At 50.4% G+C, this 19192-nt stretch overlaps 1 protein-coding gene across 2 annotated transcripts in view; it reads left to right on the top strand.

The window, feature by feature from the left end:
* The window catches only part of LOC140386589 (pregnancy-specific glycoprotein 22-like), a 183231-nt gene that overhangs the window by 104873 nt on the left and 59166 nt on the right, over window positions 1-19192 (top strand). For both annotated transcript variants that reach the window (XM_072469046.1, XM_072469045.1), the window contains exon 4: window positions 6156-6473. In XM_072469046.1, the coding sequence (XP_072325147.1) occupies window positions 6156-6473 (318 nt within the window). The remainder of the gene's footprint in view (window positions 1-6155; window positions 6474-19192) is intronic.

Here is a 19192-nt window from a genome sequence, read left to right as displayed (position 1 = left end):
TCAGTAACATTGAAGAGGTCGGAAGGTGGGGGCTGCAAGGAGGCGGGCCAGGGGAGGCGCGACACATGCGCTGGGGGCGGGCCCAAGAAAGGAGATGGTTGCCCATGGAGATGGGCATGATGCCCCCCAACCAGGCTGATCACCTGGAACGTTAGAGGGTTAAACGGGCCGGGAAAGAGGGCACGTATGTTCACGCATCTCAGGACGCTGAAGGTGGACGTAATTATGCTACAGGAGACTCATCTGAAAATAGCTGACCAGGTCAGATTCAGAAAGGGCTGGATTTGCCAGGTCTTCCATTCGGGGATGGATACTAAGACCAGAGGGGTCGCGATTGTCGTTGACAAATGGGTGCAATTTGAGGTGGGTAGTACAATTTCAGTATCTCCCTGATACTGAAACGGGACAAAGACACAGAGGCATGTGGGTCCTATAGGCCGATCTCTCTGTTCAATGTAGATGCAAAATTACTGGCCAAGCTATTGGCTTCTCGGATTGAGGACTGTGTGCCGGACGTTATTATGGAAGACCAAACCGGGTTCGTCAAGGGCAGGCAGCTGGTGGCCAATCTAAGAAGGCTGCTGAATGTGATTATGATGCCCCCGGAGAGTAGGGAGGTAGAGGTAGTTGTGGCAGTGGATGCTGAAAAGGCTTTTGACCGGGTTGAGTGGGACTATTTATAGGAGGTGCTGGGACGATTTGGGTTCGGGGAGGGCTTTATCGACTGGGTTAGACTGCTGTACCAGGCTCCGGAGGATGGTGTAAAGATGAATAGGATGACGTCTGACTATTTTAGACTGCACTGAGGGCTAAGGCAGGGGTGGCCCCTCTTCCCCTGCTGTTTACGCTAGTAATAGAGCTGCTGGCAATTGCTCTGAGAGCTTCAAGAGGCTGGAAGGGGGGGAGGGGTAGTTTCAGGTACTTAGGGATACAGGTGGTACGGGACTGGGGTTTGTTGCACAAGTTGAACTTATCCCGGTTGGTGGAGCAAATGAGGGTCGGGTTTCGGAGATGGGATGCGCTCCCACTGTCACTAGCGGGGAGAGTGCAGACGGTGAAAACGACGATCCTCCCGAGATTCCTGTTCGTGTTCCAGTGTGTCCCCATTTTCATTCCGAGGTCCTTTTTTAAGAGGGTCAATAAAATGATTTTGGGATTTGTGTGGGCGGGAAACTCCCCACCGGTGAAGAAGGTGATGCTCGAGAGTAACCGAGGGGAAGGGGGGCTGGCGCTGCCAAATTTTAGTAATTAATACTGGGCAGCCAACATAGCTATGATAAGGAAGTGGATGGTGGGTGCGGGGTCGGTTTGGGGGCGGATGGAGGCCGCTTCGCGCGGGGGCACCAGTTTGGCAGCCCTGGTGACGGCATCCCTGACGCCCCCGCTGGCACGGTACTCCACCAGCCCTATAGAGGTGGCGGCTTTGCGGATCTGGGGCCAATGGAGGAGGCACATGGGAGAAGTGAGAGCATCGGTTTGGTCCCCAATTTGTGATAATCACCGGTTTGCCCCTGGGAATATGGATGGTAGGTTCCGAATATGGCGGAGGTCTGGGATTGAGAGGATGGGGGATCTGTTTTTAGAAGGGACCTTCCCGAGCATGAAGGCGCTGGAGGAGAAATTTGGGCTGGCAAAAGGGAATGATTTCAGGTACTTGCAGGTCGGGACATTCTACGCAGACACATTCCATCCTTCCCACGCCTGCCACTTAGGGGGATCCAGGACAGGGTAGTGTCCAGTGGATGAGATGGGGAGGGGAGGGTCTCAGCTATATATAAAGACCTTATGGGAGCAGAGGAGACGCAGACCGAGGAGCTGAAGCTTAAGTGGGAAGAGGAGCTTGGAGACGAGATAGAAGAGGGCATATGGGTGGAGGCGTTGAGTAGGGTAAACGCTACTGCAATATGCGCCAGGCTCAGTCTGATCCAATTCAAGGTTGTCGACCGGGCCCACATGACAGTGGCCCGGATGAGTAAATTCTTTGGATTGGAGGACAGGTACGCCAGATGTGCGGGAGGACCAGCGAACCATGTCCACATGTTCTGGGCTTGTCCAAAACTCAGGGGGTACTGGCATGGATTCGCGGACGTTATGTCCTGGGTACTGAAAACAAGAGTGGCGGTGAGTCCATAGGTGGCAATTTTGGGGTTTTCGGAGGACCCGGAACTCCAGGAGGAAGTTCTGACCTGTGCATCCCTGGTAGCTCGGCGATGAATACTGCTAGCATGGAGGGACTCAAAGCCCCCGAAGTCGGAGGCCTGGCTATTGTACATGGCGAACCTTCTCGGTCTGGAGAAAATTAAGTTTGCTCTGAGAGGGTCACTGTTTGGCTTCGGCCGGAGGAGGCAACCATTTATCAACGTCTTTGCGGAAAATTTATCGCCAGCTTGGGGGGGGGGGGGGGGGGTAGAGAGAGAGTGGGGGGTTAGGGTAACGTAGAGTAGGGGTTAATTAGGCGGGTCCTTGTGGGTTGGGAGCCGGTTTTTGCACTATGTTTATTGTACTTTGCACACTGTTTTGTACTGTTGCTGTTTACTCTGCCAAAAATGCCTCAATAAAATTGTTTATTTTTAAAAAAAACATGGCGCAGACACAGTGGGAGGGGCCCAGTCCCAGAGGGAGGTGGCGCAGTCACTGGCTGATGTGACACAAACACAGAAGGTGGTGCAGAGTGGCAGCATGATGTGGTGCAGTCCCAGATGGCGAAGGTCCACTCCCTGTGCTCCATGGCCGCGAGTGTTCAGATTCCTTTCAGGCCAGACCGGGCCTCCAGGACTGGCAATGCCAGGTGGCAGGGAAGTCTAAGGGAATAACTCCGTTCACACCCCCATCCCATGAAGTAGCACCGGGGCCATCGGGCACCCCGAGGGAGGAGGAGGTGATGAGATCCATGTCTGTGACTCCTGCAGGTGATGTGCCAGAACACAGCAGCATCTCGAATTCCCCGCACCCCCCTCCTGTCCCTGGTGCATCTGGTGTGCAATGGGCAGAACAGTGCAGCACCACACTACCATGTTATCATGGTGCATCCCCCTGTGCTCAACCAGGTCCAATGGTCCACATGGTGGCCCCGTTTGGCACTGCAGGTTCTGCCCTCGCATTCCCTTCCACCCAAGCCCTGCACCCATGGTGCCTGGCACGCATCCTTGCTGCCAGAGTTATCATTGGCTGGCCCTGCTCTCGTCAGGATAAACTCTGTTTGTTGCCCAGGGTGGACCCCCGGTGGGTGGCGGCAGGCTGTGGAGGGTTCGGGCGGGGGAGTGGTGTGCGTGGGTGGGCGGGGATAGGGGCACTCATACGGCCGGTGTCACTCTGCAGAACCAGGGGCCAAGGTGGCTGGTCAGTGGATGCGTAGCAAGCTGACCACCATAATGGTGATCCATGCCTGGACACCGCCCCAGTCCGAAAGGGGGGGGGGGGAGGGGGTCACCCCGGCCACTCAGCCTGTTCCCCCTCTCCCACCCTCCCCCGGTGCTGACAGGCATCCCCCCACCCCAGCCAGCATGGCCAGTGTCCAGGCTGGCAGACCACAGTCACTTCTCTTCGAATCCTACCTCCCCTCACTCCCTCATCAGCCACCATGCTGGTTTCACGATTTTTATAAGCACAAGAGAACCGCATCATCGGGAACACGGCCCATCAGAGGCAGAGAATCGCGAGGCCCCAGAGAATGCCCGGCCCAGCACGCTAATGACATGCAAATGGTGTTTACTGTACGTGCGTTCTGGAATGCATTGACACCGCAGTTGAGGAGATGGAGAATTGCGATTTGCAGTCCACCTGTCGCGCTTTTGGCATCGGAAGCCATTCTCTGCCCCATCGCATTTCCCGATTTCAGCGTTGGCCAATGGAGAATCCCGCCCACTAACCTGTGTTCAGAGCGGAGTGTGTGCTTGACCAGTCATCTTGTATTGAGATGATGGTAGCTTAAGATGTCTTATGGTTATCACAGAAAGTGTAATGTTCAGTGAACAGCAGTCTGTCCGATCAGCATTGCCTCTTGAGGAATGGGTTGGACTGATCTGCTCCGTGCACCAGGAAGAGCGGATCAGTAACCGAGTGTAACACAGAGAGTTGCAGAGAGATTTTCTCAGAATGGTGGGACTGCTGTTAACTGTGGGAGCTGTTTGCTTATTAATAATTTAAGGTGAGGATCATTATCATTTATTTGATTGATTAGAGGAGGAAGACAAGCGAGTGACAGACAAGTAGATTAATATATAAAGGGTATTACTATCAGTTGAGAAAATAAAATTTCATGTCGAGTTTGACTGTCTCATTTATTTCTTTGACATGATTAGCTATCGTCAACTAAATCTGAGTTTTATGATTCTGATGAAATAGGTCAGATACACGTGACAGTCGGGGAGAAAGCTTTTTTTTTAGCAAAACGTAAGCCGTACCTGAGATGGAGAATGGGAACTGGGCACTTGGGGAGAAAGTGTCGGTCAGTGGGTTAGTATGATTATTCCGGTGACGATTAAATACAGGGAATGGACATAAACACCGGGCTGATCATCGCCTATCAAGCGCTGAGATCCCAATGTTGCTGTCACACTTTGCGTGTAGATGGAGGCTTCGCCCTGTATCCAGTTTCTTCCCTGTGGTTTGCTGTTTCCCATTAGCCTGCTGCTTACAGGAAGGTCAGATGTTTGGGATGGGGACGGGATTTGGTCGGGGTGAGATGGGGAGCATAATGTGTGATGAGTGTGAGGGACAGGCCTGGGATTCAGCATTTTCCTCAGAGAAACTCCTTCCATTCCGATGACCGATTTTCACATCAGGGGTTTCACAATGGTGCCCGTCATTTCCAACAGTCGTGTCAGTTGCTCTGGTAAACTCATGTTGCACCTGCCCTCAAATGTGAGATGCTTTCAGTGGCAGTGAACACCCTAAACGTCTGTGATTCAACGCAATGGACAGGCGTTACGTCTTTAGTGGTAGTAGAGTCGAGTTTTTGTCTGACTGGAATTTTGCATCTGTCCCCTGTTCTGCGCCCTGTCCCACATTCTGCCGTCAAGGAATTGAATATTCGCTTGGGCGATAGAGAGCGGCCAATGTGATCGCCCCCGATTTGTGCTCCCAGCTCAGGAAGAATTTCTGCCCGATGTGGTTTTCAATCATCCTTCAAATAGCAAACTGCCACTTAACAGAACAGAAGAACAACAATTTACATTCACCTCATCTCATTTCTTTTAGTGATTGGAGAAACTAGACAGTCAGAGAGAATCAAGGGATATTGTTATTGTTACTTTAGAAAAGTCTCTGTTGTGTTGAGTGTGACTCCTGTAATGATATGTGGACATAAGTGTAACTAAAGGATTAATCACAACACCTAGCTGTAACACTACCATTAGAGTGCATTACGAGGTCCACTATATAACTGAGTGCCAAGATACTCTAGCTTTTTCAACTCTCTTTCCATGCTGGAGATATCAGATAACAGCAGTGTAGCAGAGAGGATCTCAGCCTAGACACCACGTGTAGCTTAGATACAGTTTGTACAGTTATTTATACTTCATTGCTATTGTTCAGTGGAGTGTTAATCTCATTTATTAGTTTTATCGTTATTTAATAAATTCTTTCAGTTTACTTTGAAGACTCAAGTGTCCTTCAACGTCATCTACAGTTAGTAACGACATATATTACTTAAACTCAGTAATATACCGTGCTACCAGAGGTAATATAACATGGTACCGGAGTCTACTGAATCTACCGAGTTAAATTTAATGAGTACATAGAGATGTGGTTTTCAATCATCCTTCAAATAGCAAAGTGCCACTTAACAGAACAGAAGAACAACAGTTTACATTCACCTCATAGCACATAGAACATACAGTGCAGAAGGAGGCCATTCGGCCCATCGAGTCTGCACCGACCCACTTAAGCCTTCACTCCCATCCTATCCCGTAACCCAATAATCCCTCACAGAAAGTGACCCAGCAGGGATTCGAACCTGGGACCCTGGCGCTGTGAAGTCACAGTGCTTATCACTTGTGCTACCGTGCTGCCTCATCTCATTTATTTTAGTGATTGGAGAAACTAGACAGTAAGAGACTGTCACAGTGAATCAGGGGATGTTGTTATTGTCACTTGAGAAAAGTCTCTGTTGTGTTGAATGTGAGCGCTTCTCTCATTGTGATTTTCTTTCTCAGCTCAGCCCCAGGGTTTTACCATCCTGACAGAAAACAGACGGATTAATGTGACCGAAGGAGGAAACGCGTTTTTCTCATTGAAGCCGTCAGCTGCGGCGAGGAGTGGGAGCTGGGCATTCAAGAACACAGATGTTGTCGTGTGGATCGGAGCAACAATTGATTTCAAAAATAATTACGGAGAACGGGCTGAGTTCTTCCCGCCGAACGGATCACTCCTGCTGAAGTCAGTGAGAGTTTCGGACAGTGGAGATTACTCTGTTAAAATGTTGAATGAAGTCGGCAGTGATGCATCAGCAACCCTCACTCTGCATGTCCTGGGTAAGTGGCAGGTCTTTGTAGATGGGCCGAAGAGCCGCTTCCTGTGAATCTCTGCCCCTTCCAGTTGCGCGATGACGCCGCACAGCGTAATGACGTCTATGAGCGAGACCTTGGCCCTTTTCACGACTTCTGTTCTCGAGGAGTGGCAACAGTGAGAAACTCACCTGAAATAAAAGCAGGGACACCTCCCCCACGGAGTGGGGGGGGGGGGGGGGGGGGGAGGCGAGGGGAGAGGTGTTGGTGACAATATCTCACCCTATTTCTCTTCACAGTACTGCTTATTTTTTCAGTTTGCGCAGTAATGTCTCTGGTGGTTGTGATTTCACAGTCTCCCTTCCACTTCCTGATTTACCACTATTACTGGAATGCTTTCTGTATCCTGTATAGTGAAGTCAGAAGCAAAATAATGTTCATTTCAACTGCCATTTCCTTATTATCTGCTATTAATCCCCATTGTCACTATAAAGGAACAAGTTATTTCCATTTTTAAATATCTGTAGAAACTCTTGCTATCCATTGATACATTTTTAGCTAGCATCCTCTTGTCCTCTAATCTTTCTCCTGATTAACCTTTTAGTCAGTTTCTGCTGGGTGTTTTTAATATTCCGACTAAGCATTTGATCTGCCACTCACATTTGTGCTGTTATTTGATTTTCCTTAAGTGTGATGTTTTCCATAATGTTAATTAACCATAGATAGTGGGTCTTTCCCAGAAATGTATTCCGACTATAAAGAAAAATTCTGAATGTTCTGAAATATCACTTTAAATGTCTGCCACTGCTCTATTGATCTATTCCAGTAGTTCCCAGCTTTTTCCTTTAAGGGAACCACCACGTCCACAAGCTGTTTTAAACATGTTTTACGTAGCTTATGCCTGACGAGAGTTGAACTTGTGTAACATATCAAGAGAAAAACAGCTATTTCTAATAGTTTACGATGCATGCTCGCAAAATACATTGCAGTTGCCACAGAACATTTACCTGACGTAGGCCTACCAGTGAAAAAATATAATGCCCTTAATAAGAAGACTGATGGTTCTCAGATTTCAAATGTTGGTTGCCAGGTTCAAGGGATAACAATCTTAATCGGAGATCTGGTTCAATGTTAAGTTTATTCCCAAATTTGGTCTTCAGTGCGACAAGTCCTGAGAATCCAGTTTTGCAAAGGTAGGTTGTAGGAAAAGACATCTGAAGCTTTACTGCCTTTGGGTGCTTTAAAGCAAAAGTCAGGCAGGTAGTTCTGAGAGATATCCAGCTTTATAGCACTGTAGGGCAGCATGGTAGCACAGAGGGTAGCACAGTAGCACAAGTGGATAGCACTGTGGCTTCACAGCACCAGGGTCCCAGGTTCGATTCCCCGCTGGGCCACTGTCTGTGCAGAGTCTGCACGTTCTACCCGTGTCTGCGTGGGTTTCCTCCGGATGCTCTGATTTCCTCCCACAGTCCAAAGACGTGCAGGTTAGGTGGATTGGCCATGATAAATTACCCTTAGTGACCAAAACGGTTACGAGGGGTTATTGGGTTACCGGGGATAGGGTGGAAGTGAGGGCTTAAGTGGGCCGGTGCAGACTCAATGGGTTGAATGGTCTCCTTCTGCACTGTATGTTCTATTTAATCTATGTACTGTCACAAGACAGTTCCATAAGGCCATCTTGCCTTACTGCAGAGTTCGACTAGAGAATCCATGACAAGATTGAACTAACAGAAAAGGCGTACAAATGTGCAAAGTATGGTGCAGATCCAGGGTCCTGGGCTAATTAGAACAACAGGCCAGGCCTGTGAGGATGTCAACATCAAGGCTCACAAAGGGATTTTGTATCCAGTTGAACTTTGAGTCGGGAACAGGGAAGGACACACATAGCTGGGCTTTCAAACTTTGCAGATGTTCTCGGGTGTCATAATTTACCACTACTTGGAAGCTGCATTTCTGCCTAGGCTAAAAAATCGGACAGATTTGCAAATGAATCAGATACTTTTTCCCCGGTGGAACAAACCATTACAAGGGGACATAAATTTACGGTGAATGGTGGAAAATATAAGGGGGATGTCAGCGGTAAGTTCTTTACCCAGAGAGTAGTGGGGGCATGGAATGCACTGCCTGTGGAAGTAGTTGAGTCGGAAGCATTAGGGACCTTCAAGCGGCTATTGGATAGGTACATGGATTACCATAGAATGATGGGGTATAGATGAATTCGTTCTTAATCTAGGCCAAAGGTTCGGCACAACATCGTGGTCTGAAGGGCCTGTTCTGTGCTGTATTTTTTCTATGTTCTTGTCTTCATTTACTGTTGTTCTAATTAGCCCAGGACCCTGGATCTGCACCATACTTTGCACATTTGTACGCCTTTTCTGTTAGTTCAATCTTGTCATGGATTCTCAAGTCGAACTCTGCAGTGTGGCATCTGCACCCCCCACCCCCAGAACAATCTGCAGTCCCGGTATTTAGATTGATATCTTCCCAATTATATTTTGTAAAAATCTACTTTATTCGTAATATATTTGAAAGAACATTATAAAGATTTCAAAATGGACACCACAGAAAGGACAATTTTGCGTGAACAGCAGTCGGTCAAATCAGCATTGCCGCTTGGTGAAGGGTTGGACTCATCTGCTCCGTCCACCAGGAAGAGCGGATCAGTCACCGAGTGTAACAGAGAGTGGGGCAGAGCGGGATTTCACCAGGATGGTTAGACTTCTGTTATTACGGTAACTGTTGTTTATTTTGATGGTGAGGACCACTGCTATTTCTTTCATGGAGGAGTGAAACATGGGATTGGCAGACAATGAGATTAAGGTGTATTAGGAGATTAAGGCGATTGAGAGTATTACTATCATTTGGGAAGTAAAATGTGTCGATTTTGACTCCTTTATTTCTTTGATGCGATTATGTTTCCTCCGCTGATCCTCGGTCTTCCCAACCTGAGAGAAATCGGTCAGAAACAAGTGACAGCCGGAGGGAAAGCATTTGTTTAATGAAGCTGTAACCTGAGACCGAGAATGGGATCTGGGCACTCGGGGAGACGGTGTCGGTCTGTGGGTCAATCTAGATTTTCCGGTGCCTGGGGTTCAGAATGCTTCTCAAAGAAACCCCTTCCATTCCGATGACCAATCGTTATGTCGGGAGTTTCACAATGGTTTCCGTTATTTCCAACAGTCATGTTAGTGTCACTGGGAAACTCAATTTGTTGTTAATCTAAAAAAAAAGGCATGTTTTCTGTAGCAGTGAACACCATGAATATATCAGTGACGCTACAATGTGCAGGCGTTATTTGGACAGTTTGGGAATCAACAGTGGATCTCGGACTTTAATTCCACATCTGCCCCCTGTTCTGCGCTCTGTCCCACATTCAGTTCTATTGTCATCAAGCCTGAAGGTGGTGAGTGTCTGGAATGAGCTACCAAAGGCAGTAGTAGAGGCAGGTACAATTTTCTCTGATATAAATTATTTCGACAGTTATATAGGAAAGATGGGTATAGGGGGATATGAGCCAAATGTGGGCAATTGGGACTAGTTTAGTGGTAAAATCTGGGCAGCATGGGCAAGTTGGGCCGAAGGGCCAGTTTTTATGCTGTAAACCTCTATGACTCACAGACTCTAGCTGTCTCCAACACCCTCCACCATGGTTGAGCACTTTAGTGAAGAGGCTCCTGGGACACTCTCTGTTGCGCACCACACAGCTTCTCCAGTACACGAGGTGGAGGTAGGAACACCCAAAGGGGCGGACGATCGGAGGCTGGGCCAACCTCAGGAACGAGCTGCCATCCAGACGGGTTTCGGGCATCTGGAATAGACAGTCCCATCGATTGTGGTGATGCAGTGCAGAGCCAGGGACTACATGAGGGGTTGTCGGTGATCATCCAGTACCTGCAGGTGCAGTTGGAGGAGTCCAACCACGTGCAGCCGACAATGTGTGCCACCTAGGCTAACAGCGCACAGGTGGTGTCCACAGTGGAGGTATTGATGGTGATGATTTTGGCTATAGATCAGCATGTCCAAGGCCTGAGGCACTCTGTGCAGGCACTCACCAGGACCAGCACAGGGTTGCAGCCTCACAGGCAACCATATCCCGGAGTCACCTGGAAATTACAGCAGTGCTCTTGAGAGTGGTCCAGTCACAGCAAACCATGGCTGGGAAGATTGGCGGCATTGCCCAGGTGCTGGTCAACATGGCGCAGACACCTGCTATACCCGGCGTGTCTTTGCGTCATGCACGAGGGACAGCACCATTATTTTGAGGAGCCCGAGGACGCGATGGACTTTGCCAAGAGAGAAGGTCTGGTGCCAAACTGAGGATTTTGGACTTAAGTTACAAAGTTATTACATAAGAACATAAGAACTAGGAGCAGGAGTAGGCCATCTGGCCCCTCGAGCCTGCTCCACTATTCAATGAGGTCATGGCTGATCTTTTGTGGACTCAGCTCCAATTTCCGGCCCGAACACCATAACCCTTAATCCCTTTATTCTTCAAAAAACTATCTATCTTTATCTTAAAAACATTTAATGAATGAGCCTCTACTGCTTCACTGGGCAAGGAATTCCATAGATTCACAACCCTTTGGGTGAAGAAGTTCCTCCTATTGAGTGATGTTAGTATGTTTTTCTTGTTTCTTTTTCTCTTCTGTATTCAAGGTTTTGTTGGAGAACAGGGAGGATAAGTTATTTGGTTCTGGGGGCTTTTTGTGTTCTGAGGAGGGTGGTTGGATGTGCCTATTACTTTGTATTACTTGAATTGCACTATTGTCAGGGTTTTCTTTGTTCTTCTTTTTCTTTTCTTCAGAGCAATTGCTCGAGAATGGCTGGTTTAGGGAAGTGGTATCGATGGGCGGGGGAGATGGGACAGTGGGAACAATAGGTGGGAGACTTGTTGGCGCCGGAGTCAAGAGCCACCAGGCTAGCTGGGTGAGCTGGTCTATGGAAGCCAGGTGGGGTGTGTGCAAATAGCTAGTTTATGGCAGGGGCTAGATTACAGGGTGTCGTTACTAGGGGGGGAAGGGGGGTAGTCGGTCTGCTGACGAGGGAGGGACTTGGGTTCAGTAACATTGAAGAGGTCGGAGGTGGGGGCTGCCAGGAGGCGGGCCAGGGGAGGCGCGACACATGGGCTGGGGGCGGGCCCAAGAAAGGAGATGGTTGCCCCTGGAGATGGGCATGATGCCCCCCAACCAGGCTGATCGCCTGGAACGTTAGAGGGTTAAACGGGCCGGTAAAGAGGGCACGTGTGTTCACGCATCTCAGGACGCTGAGGGTGGACATAATTATGCTACAGGAGACTCATCTGAAAATAGCTGACCAGGTCAGATTCAGGAAGGGCTGGATTTGCCATGTCTTCCATTCGGGGATGGATACTAAGACCAGAGGGGTCGCGATTGTGGTTGACAAACGGGTGCAATTTGAGGTGGGTAGTACAATTTCGGATGGGGGAGGTAGATTTGTCATGGTTAGTGGCAAGCTCAAGGGGGTGAGGGTAGTCTTGGTCAATGTATATGCCCCAAATTGGGATGATGTAGATTTTATGAAGAGACTGCTGGGAAAGATACCTGACCTGGACTCGCACAAGCTGATTATGGGAGGTGATTTTAACACAGTGCTTGACCTCGGCCTGGACCAGTCGTGTTCAAAAACGGTTAGGGTGCCGGCAATGGGAAAGGAACTGAGGGGGTTCATGGAGCAAATGGGGGCGGGGGGGTTGACCCATGGAGGGTTAGTCGGCTGATGGGGAAGGAGTTTTCATTCTATTCACATGTTCATAAGGTGTATTCCCGAATTGATTTTTTCATCATGAGCAGGGATTTGCTGCCGGGGGTGACAGATGCAAAATATTCAGCGATCACTATTTCAGACCATGTTCCACATTGGGTTGATCTGCAGGTTTGTAAGGAAAGCTTTCAGCACCCACATGGAGGTTAGAGGTTGGACTGTTGGCGGACGAGGCGGTGTGTGAGGTGAGGAAATGTATGCAAAACTACCTGCAAGTCAATGACACAGGAGAAGCCTCAGCTGCGGTGCTCTGGGAGGCGCTGAAGGCAGTGGTGAGAGGGGAGCTGATTTCGATTCGAGCTCATAGGGATAGGACGGACAGGGCAGAAACGGACCGATTGGTAAAGGAGATCTTACAGATGGACAGGAGGTATGCGGAGACCCCGAGGGCAGAGCTATTAAGGAAATGACGGAGGCTACAGAATGAGTTTGGGGTGTTGTCCACAGGCAAGGCTGTGCATTAGCTCAGGAAGGTGAGGGGTGCGATTTATGAGCATAGGGAGAAAGCCAGTAGAATGCTTGCACAGAAACTGAGAAAGAGGGAGGCGGCCAGGGAAATGGGGAAGGTAGTTGACGGGGAGGGAAACTTGGTAGGGGACCCGGCACGACTGAACAAGGTGTTTAGGGACATCTACAGTAAGCTTCATACCACGGAACCCCCCACGAGGCCGGAGGGGATGAGGTGGGTTTTGAACGGACTGACCTTCCCAAAAGTGGGTTGGGGATTGGGAGATGGGCTGGGGTCCCCAATTAGGGCCAAATAAATATTGGGGGGCTTGAGGGCCATGCAATCGGGTAAAGCCCCAGGGCCGGACGGGTATCCGGTGGAGTTCCATAAATAGTTCTCCGAGATAGTGGGCTGGTGCTGGTCAGGGTTTTTAATGAGGCAAGAGACAGAAGGGTTTTACTCCTGACGATGTCACAGGCCACCATCTCCCTGATACTGAAACGGGACAAAGACACAGAGGCATGTGGATCCTATAGGCTGATCTCTCTGTTCAATGTAGATGCAAAATTACTGGCCAAGCTTTTGGCTTCTAGGATTGAGGACTGTGTGCCGGACGTTATTATGGAAGACCAAACTGGGTTCGTCAAGGGCAGGCAGCTGGTGGCCAATCTAAGAAGGCTGCTGAATGTGATTATGATGCCCCCGGAGAGTAGGGAGGTAGAGGTAGTCATGGCAGTGGATGCTGAAAAGGCTTTTGACCGGGTTGAGTGGGACTATTTATAGGAGGTGCTGGGACGATTTGGGTTCGGGGAGGGCTTTATCGACTGGGTTAGACTGCTGTACCAGGCTCCGGAGGATGGTGTAAAGACGAATAGGATGACGTCTGACTATTTTAGACTGCACTAAGGGCCAAGGCAGGAGTGGCCCCTCTTCCCCTGCTGTTTGCGCTAGCAATAGAGCCGCTGGCAATTGCTCTCAGAGCTTCACGAGGCTGGAAGGGGGGGGGGGTAGTTTCAGGTACTTAGGGATACAGGTGGCACGGGACTGGGGTTTGTTGCACAAGTTGAACTTATCCCGGTTGGTAGAGCAAATGAGGGTCGGGTTTCGGAGATGGGATGCGCTCCCACTGTCACTAGCGGGGAGAGTGCAGACGGTGAAAACGACGATCCTCCCGAGATTCCTGTTCGTATTCCAGTGTGTCCCCATTTTCATTCCGAGGTCCTTTTTTAAGAGGTTCAATAAAATGATTTTGGGATTTGTGTGGGTGGGAAACTCCCCACGCGTGAAGAAGGTGATGCTCGAGAGTAACCGAGGGGAAGGGGGGCTGGCGCTGCCAGATTTTAGTAATTACTACTGGGCAGCCAACATAGTTATGAAAAGGAAGTGGATGGTGGGTGCGGGGTCGGTTTGGGGGCGGATGGAGGCCGCTTCGCGCAGGGGCACCAGTTTGGCAGCCCTGGTGACGGCGTCCCTGCCGCCCCCGCTGGCACGGTACTCCACCAGCCCTATAGAGGTGGCGGCTTTGCGGATCTGGGGCCAATGGAGGAGGCACATGGGAGAAGTGAGAGCATCGGTTTGGTCCCCAATTTGTGATAATCACCGGTTTGCCCCAGGGAATATGGATGGTGACTTCTGAATATGGCGGAGGTCTGGGATTGAGAGGATGGGGGATCTGTTCTTAGAAGGGACTTTCCCGAGCATGAAGGCGCTGGAGGAGAAGTTTGGGCTGGCAAAAGGGAATGATTTCAGGTACTTGCAGGTGCGGGACTTTCTACGCAGACACATTCCATCCTTCCCACGCCTGCCACTTAGGGGGATCCAGGACAGGGTAGTGTCCAGTGGATGGGTGGGGGAGGGGAGAGTCTCAGCTATATATAAAGACCTTATGGGAGCAGAGGAGACGCAGACCGAGGAGCTGAAGCTTAAGTGGGAAGAGGAGCTTGTAGACGACATAGAAGAGGGCATATGGGTGGAGGCGTTGAGTAGGGTAAACGCTACTGCAATATGCGCCAGGCTCAGTCTGATCCAATTCAAGGTTGTCGACCGGGCCCACATGACAGTGTCCCGGATGAGTAAATTCTTTGGATTAGAGGACAGGTACACCAGATGTGCGGGAGGACCAGCGAACCATGTCCACATGTTCTGGGCTTGTCCAAAACTCAGGGGGTACTTGCATGGATTTGCGGACGTTATGTCCTGGGTACTGAAAGCAAGAGTGGCGATGAGTCCATAGGTGGCAATTTTGGGGTTTTGGAGGACCCGGGACTCCAGGAGGAAGTTCTGGCCTGTGCATCCCTGGTAGCTCGGCGATGAATACTGCTAGCATGGAGGGACTCAAAGCCCCCGAAGTCGGAGGCCTGGCTATTGTACATGGCGAACCTTCTCGGTCTGGAGAAAATTAAGTTTGCTCTGAGAGGGTCACTGTTTGGCTTCGGCCGGAGGAGGCAACCATTTATCGACTTCTTCGCGGAAAATTTATCGCCAGCTGGGGTGGGGAGGGGGGGAGAGAGAGAGTGGGGGTTAGGGTAACGTAGATTAGGGGTTAATTAGGCGGGTCCTTGTGGGTTGGGAGCCGGTTTTTGCACGTTGTTTATTGTTCTTTGCACACTGTTTTGTACTGTTGCTGTTTACTCTGCCAAAAATGCCTCAATAAAATTGTTTATTTTTTAAAAAAACGTGGCGCAGACACAGAGGGAGGGGCCCAGTCCCAGAGGGAGGTGGCGCAGTCACTGGCTGATGTGCCACAAACACAGAAGGTGGTGCAGAGTGGCAGCATGATGTGGTGCAGTCCCAGATGGCGAAGGTCCACTCCCTGTGCTCCATGGCCGCGAGTGTTCAGATTCTTTTCAGGCCAGGCCAGGCCTCCAGGACTGGCAACGCCAGGTGGCAGGGAAGTCTAAGGGAATAATTCAGTTCACACCCCCATCCCATGGAGTAGCACCGGGGCCATCGGGCACCCCGAGGGAGGTAGAGGTGATGAGATCCATGTCTGTGACTCCTGCAGGTGATGTGCCAGAACACAGCAGCATCTTGAATTCCCCGCATCCCCCTCCTGTCCCTGGTGCATCTGGTGTGCAATGGGCAGAACAGTGCAGCACCACACTACCATGTTATCATGGTGCATCCCCCTGTGCTCAACCAGGTCCAATGGTCCACATGGTGGCCCCGTTTGGCACTGCAGGTTCTGCCCTCGCATTCCCTTCCACCCAAGCCCTGCACCCATGGTGCCTGGCACCCATCTTTGCTGCCAGGGTTACCATTGGCTGGCCCTGCTCTCGCCAGGATAAATTGTGTTTGTTGCCCAGGGTGGACCCCCGGTGGGTGGCGGCAGGGTGTGGAGGGTTCGGGCGGGGGAGTGGTGTGCGTGGGTGGGCGGGGGTGGGGGCACCCATACGGCCGGTGTCACTCTGCAGAACCAGGGGCCAAGGTGGCTGGTCAGTGGGTGCGCAGCAAGATGACCACCATAATGGTGATCCATGCCTGGACACCGCCCCAGTCCTATGGTGGGGTGGGGGGAGGGGGGGGTCACCCAGGCCACTCAGCCTGTTCCCCCTGTCCCACCCTCCCCCGGTGCTGACAGGCACCCCCCCACCCCAGCCAGCATGGCCAGTGTCCAGGCTGGCAGACCGCAGTCACTTCTCTTCGAATCCTACCTCCCCTCACTCCCTCATCAGCCACGATGCTGGTTTCACGATTTTTATAAGCACAAGTGAACCACACCATCGGGAACTCGGCCCATCAGAGGTGGAGAATCGCGAGGCCCCAGAGAATGCCCGGCCCAGCACGCTAATGGCATGCAAATGGTGTTTACTGTACGTGCGTTCTGGAATGCATTGACGCCGCAGTTGAGGAGATGGAGAATTGCGATTTGCAGTCCGCTTTTGGCATCGGAAGCGATTCTCTGCCCCATCGCATTTCCCGATTTCAGCGTCGGCCAATGGAGAATCCCGCCCACTAACCTGTGTTCAGAGCGGAGTGTGTACTTGACCAGTCATCTTGAATTGAGATGATGGTAGCTTAAGATGTCTTCTGGTTAACACAGAAAGTGTAATGTTCAGTGAACAGCAGTCTGTCCGATCAGCATTGCCGCTTGAGGAATGGGTTGGACTGATCTGCTCCGTGCACCAGGAAGAGCGGATCAGTAACCGAGTGTAACACAGAGAGTTGCAGAGAGATTTTCTCAGAATGGTGAGACTGCTGTTAACTGTGGGAGCTGTTTTCTTATTAATAATTGAAGGTGAGGATCATTATCATTTATTTGAATGATTTGGGGAGGAAGACAAGCGATTGACAGACAAGTAGATTAATATATAAAGGGTATTACTATCAGTTGAGAAAATAAAATTTCATGTCGAGTTTGACTGTCTCATTTATTTCTTCGACATGATTAGCTTTCGTCAACTAATTGTGAGTTTTACGATTCTGATAAAATAGGTCAGATACACGTGACAGTCGGGGAGAAAGCTTTTTTTTTAGCAAAACTTAAGCCGTAACTGAGATGGAGAATGGGAACTAGGCACTTGGGGAGAAAGTGTCGGTCAGTGGGATAGTATGATTATTCCGATGACGATTAAATACAGGGAATGGACATAAACACCAGGCTGATCATCGCCCATCAAGCTCTGAGATCCCAATGGTGCTGTCACACTTTGAGCCTGGGTGGAGTCTTCGCACTGTATCCACTTTCTTCCCTGTGGTTTGCTGTTTCCCATTAGCTTACTGCTGAGAGGAAGGTCAGATGTTAGGTAAGGGGATGGGACATTTGGTCGCGGTGAGATGGGGAGCATAATGTGTGATCGGAGTGTGAGGAACAGGCCTGGGATTCAGCATGTTTCTCAGTGAAACTCCTTCCATTCCGATGACCGATCTTCTCATCGGGGGATTCACATTGATTTCCATCATTTCCAACAGTCGTGTTAGTTCCCTAAAAGAAAATGCTGGAAGGGACTTCTGGTGGCAGCCATGGAGCGAGAGGTCACTTATTTGGTAGCTCCTGTTCGTGGTGGACTTTTGGGACCTTTTTCCTTCATGTATGGGGGACTTGAGTGGTAAAATTGGAGGCTGGTAAAGAAGAGAAAAGTAATTCCATACCAGTTGATGGAGTTATGGACCAGAAGTGGTCTGCAAAGAAGAGATTGTTCAACAAAGAAGAGAGTGGAGTCAACAGCACAGGAAAGCATGGCGGAGGCTCAGGGACTGGGATTGCCGGCCCAGTGGTCAGCGGATCTGCTGGTGTACTTCCTCCAGGAGAGCTTTGCCAAGCAAAGGCAAGAGTACCTGGACCAGATTAAGATGGGGATTGACCGGGTGGAGCAAAGATTGGAAGCCCAGGGACAGGCGATCAAGAAACTGTAAAAGGCCATGGCTGAGCACGGGGAACAGCTAACTGCGATGGAGGTGTAGATTTGGCTGATGAGGGACCACCAGAAAAGGCTGCAAGAGAAGGTAGAGGACTTTGAGAACAGGTTGTGCAGGCAGAACCTGAGGATCGTTGGTCTCCCGGAGGATATTGAGGGATCGGACGCAGGGGCATACGTGGCGCGTATACTCGAGAAGCTGATGGGAGAAGGTGCGTTTACTCGGCCCTTGGAGGTGCACAGGGTACACAGAGCGCTTGCGAGGAAGCCGCAGATGAATATGCCACCGAGTGCGATGGTGGTGCAATTGCACTGGTTCCTGGACAAGGAACATATCTTGAGGTGGGCCAGGCAGACGAGGAGCTGCAAATGGGAAGGAAACGAGCTGCGCATTTACCAGGACTTGGGTGCGGAACTGGCTAAGAGAAGGGCGAGCTTGAACAAAGTAAAATTGGCCCTCTTTAGGAAGGGGGTGAAGTTCGGCATGCTGTACCCAGCTCGTTTGTGGATCCCCTATGAAGGTCAAGAACTCTATTTCGCTTCGTCAGAGGAGGCAATGAAAGACAGGGGACTGGCAGGTGATGGAGGATATTGAACTTGGGGACGGGAATCTCTGTACTTGTGGACATCCGGTGGCGGCCAAGGAGTAGGAGGTCGCTTATTTGGTAGCTCCCGCTCGCGGTGAAGTTTTGGGACCTTTTCGCCCTACTTTTGTGGGATTTGATTGGTAAAATTGGAGGCGGGTGAATCAGAGAGGAGGAATCCCCCACCAATTTATGGAGTCGTGGATCAGAAGTGGTCTGAAAAGATGAAATTGCCATGCAAAAAAAAAGGGTGTGGAACCTCCAGCACAGGAGAACTTGGCGGAGGTACAGGAGCTGGGATTGGCGGCCCAGTGGTCAACGGAGCAGCTGTATAAATTTATACAGGAGAGTTTCGCCAAGCAAGAGTGGCGTGTTTAGACCTGATTAAGATAGGGACTAATTGGGTGGAACAACAACTAGACTCCCAGGGACTGGCGATCCAGTAGTGGAAGAGCAGGTGGCTGAGTACGAGGACCAGCTAACCGTGATGAAGGCGGCGATGGGGCTGGTGAGGGACCACCAGAAAAGGCTGCAGGAGAAGGTGGAGGATCTGGAGAACAGGTCCTGCAGGCAGAA

Source organism: Scyliorhinus torazame, chromosome 12 (assembly GCF_047496885.1).
Source record: "Scyliorhinus torazame isolate Kashiwa2021f chromosome 12, sScyTor2.1, whole genome shotgun sequence".
Taxonomy (NCBI): Eukaryota; Metazoa; Chordata; class Chondrichthyes; order Carcharhiniformes; family Scyliorhinidae; genus Scyliorhinus; species Scyliorhinus torazame.
Note: the sequence above shows the minus strand (reverse complement) of the source record. Positions and strands in the feature narration are given on the sequence as shown.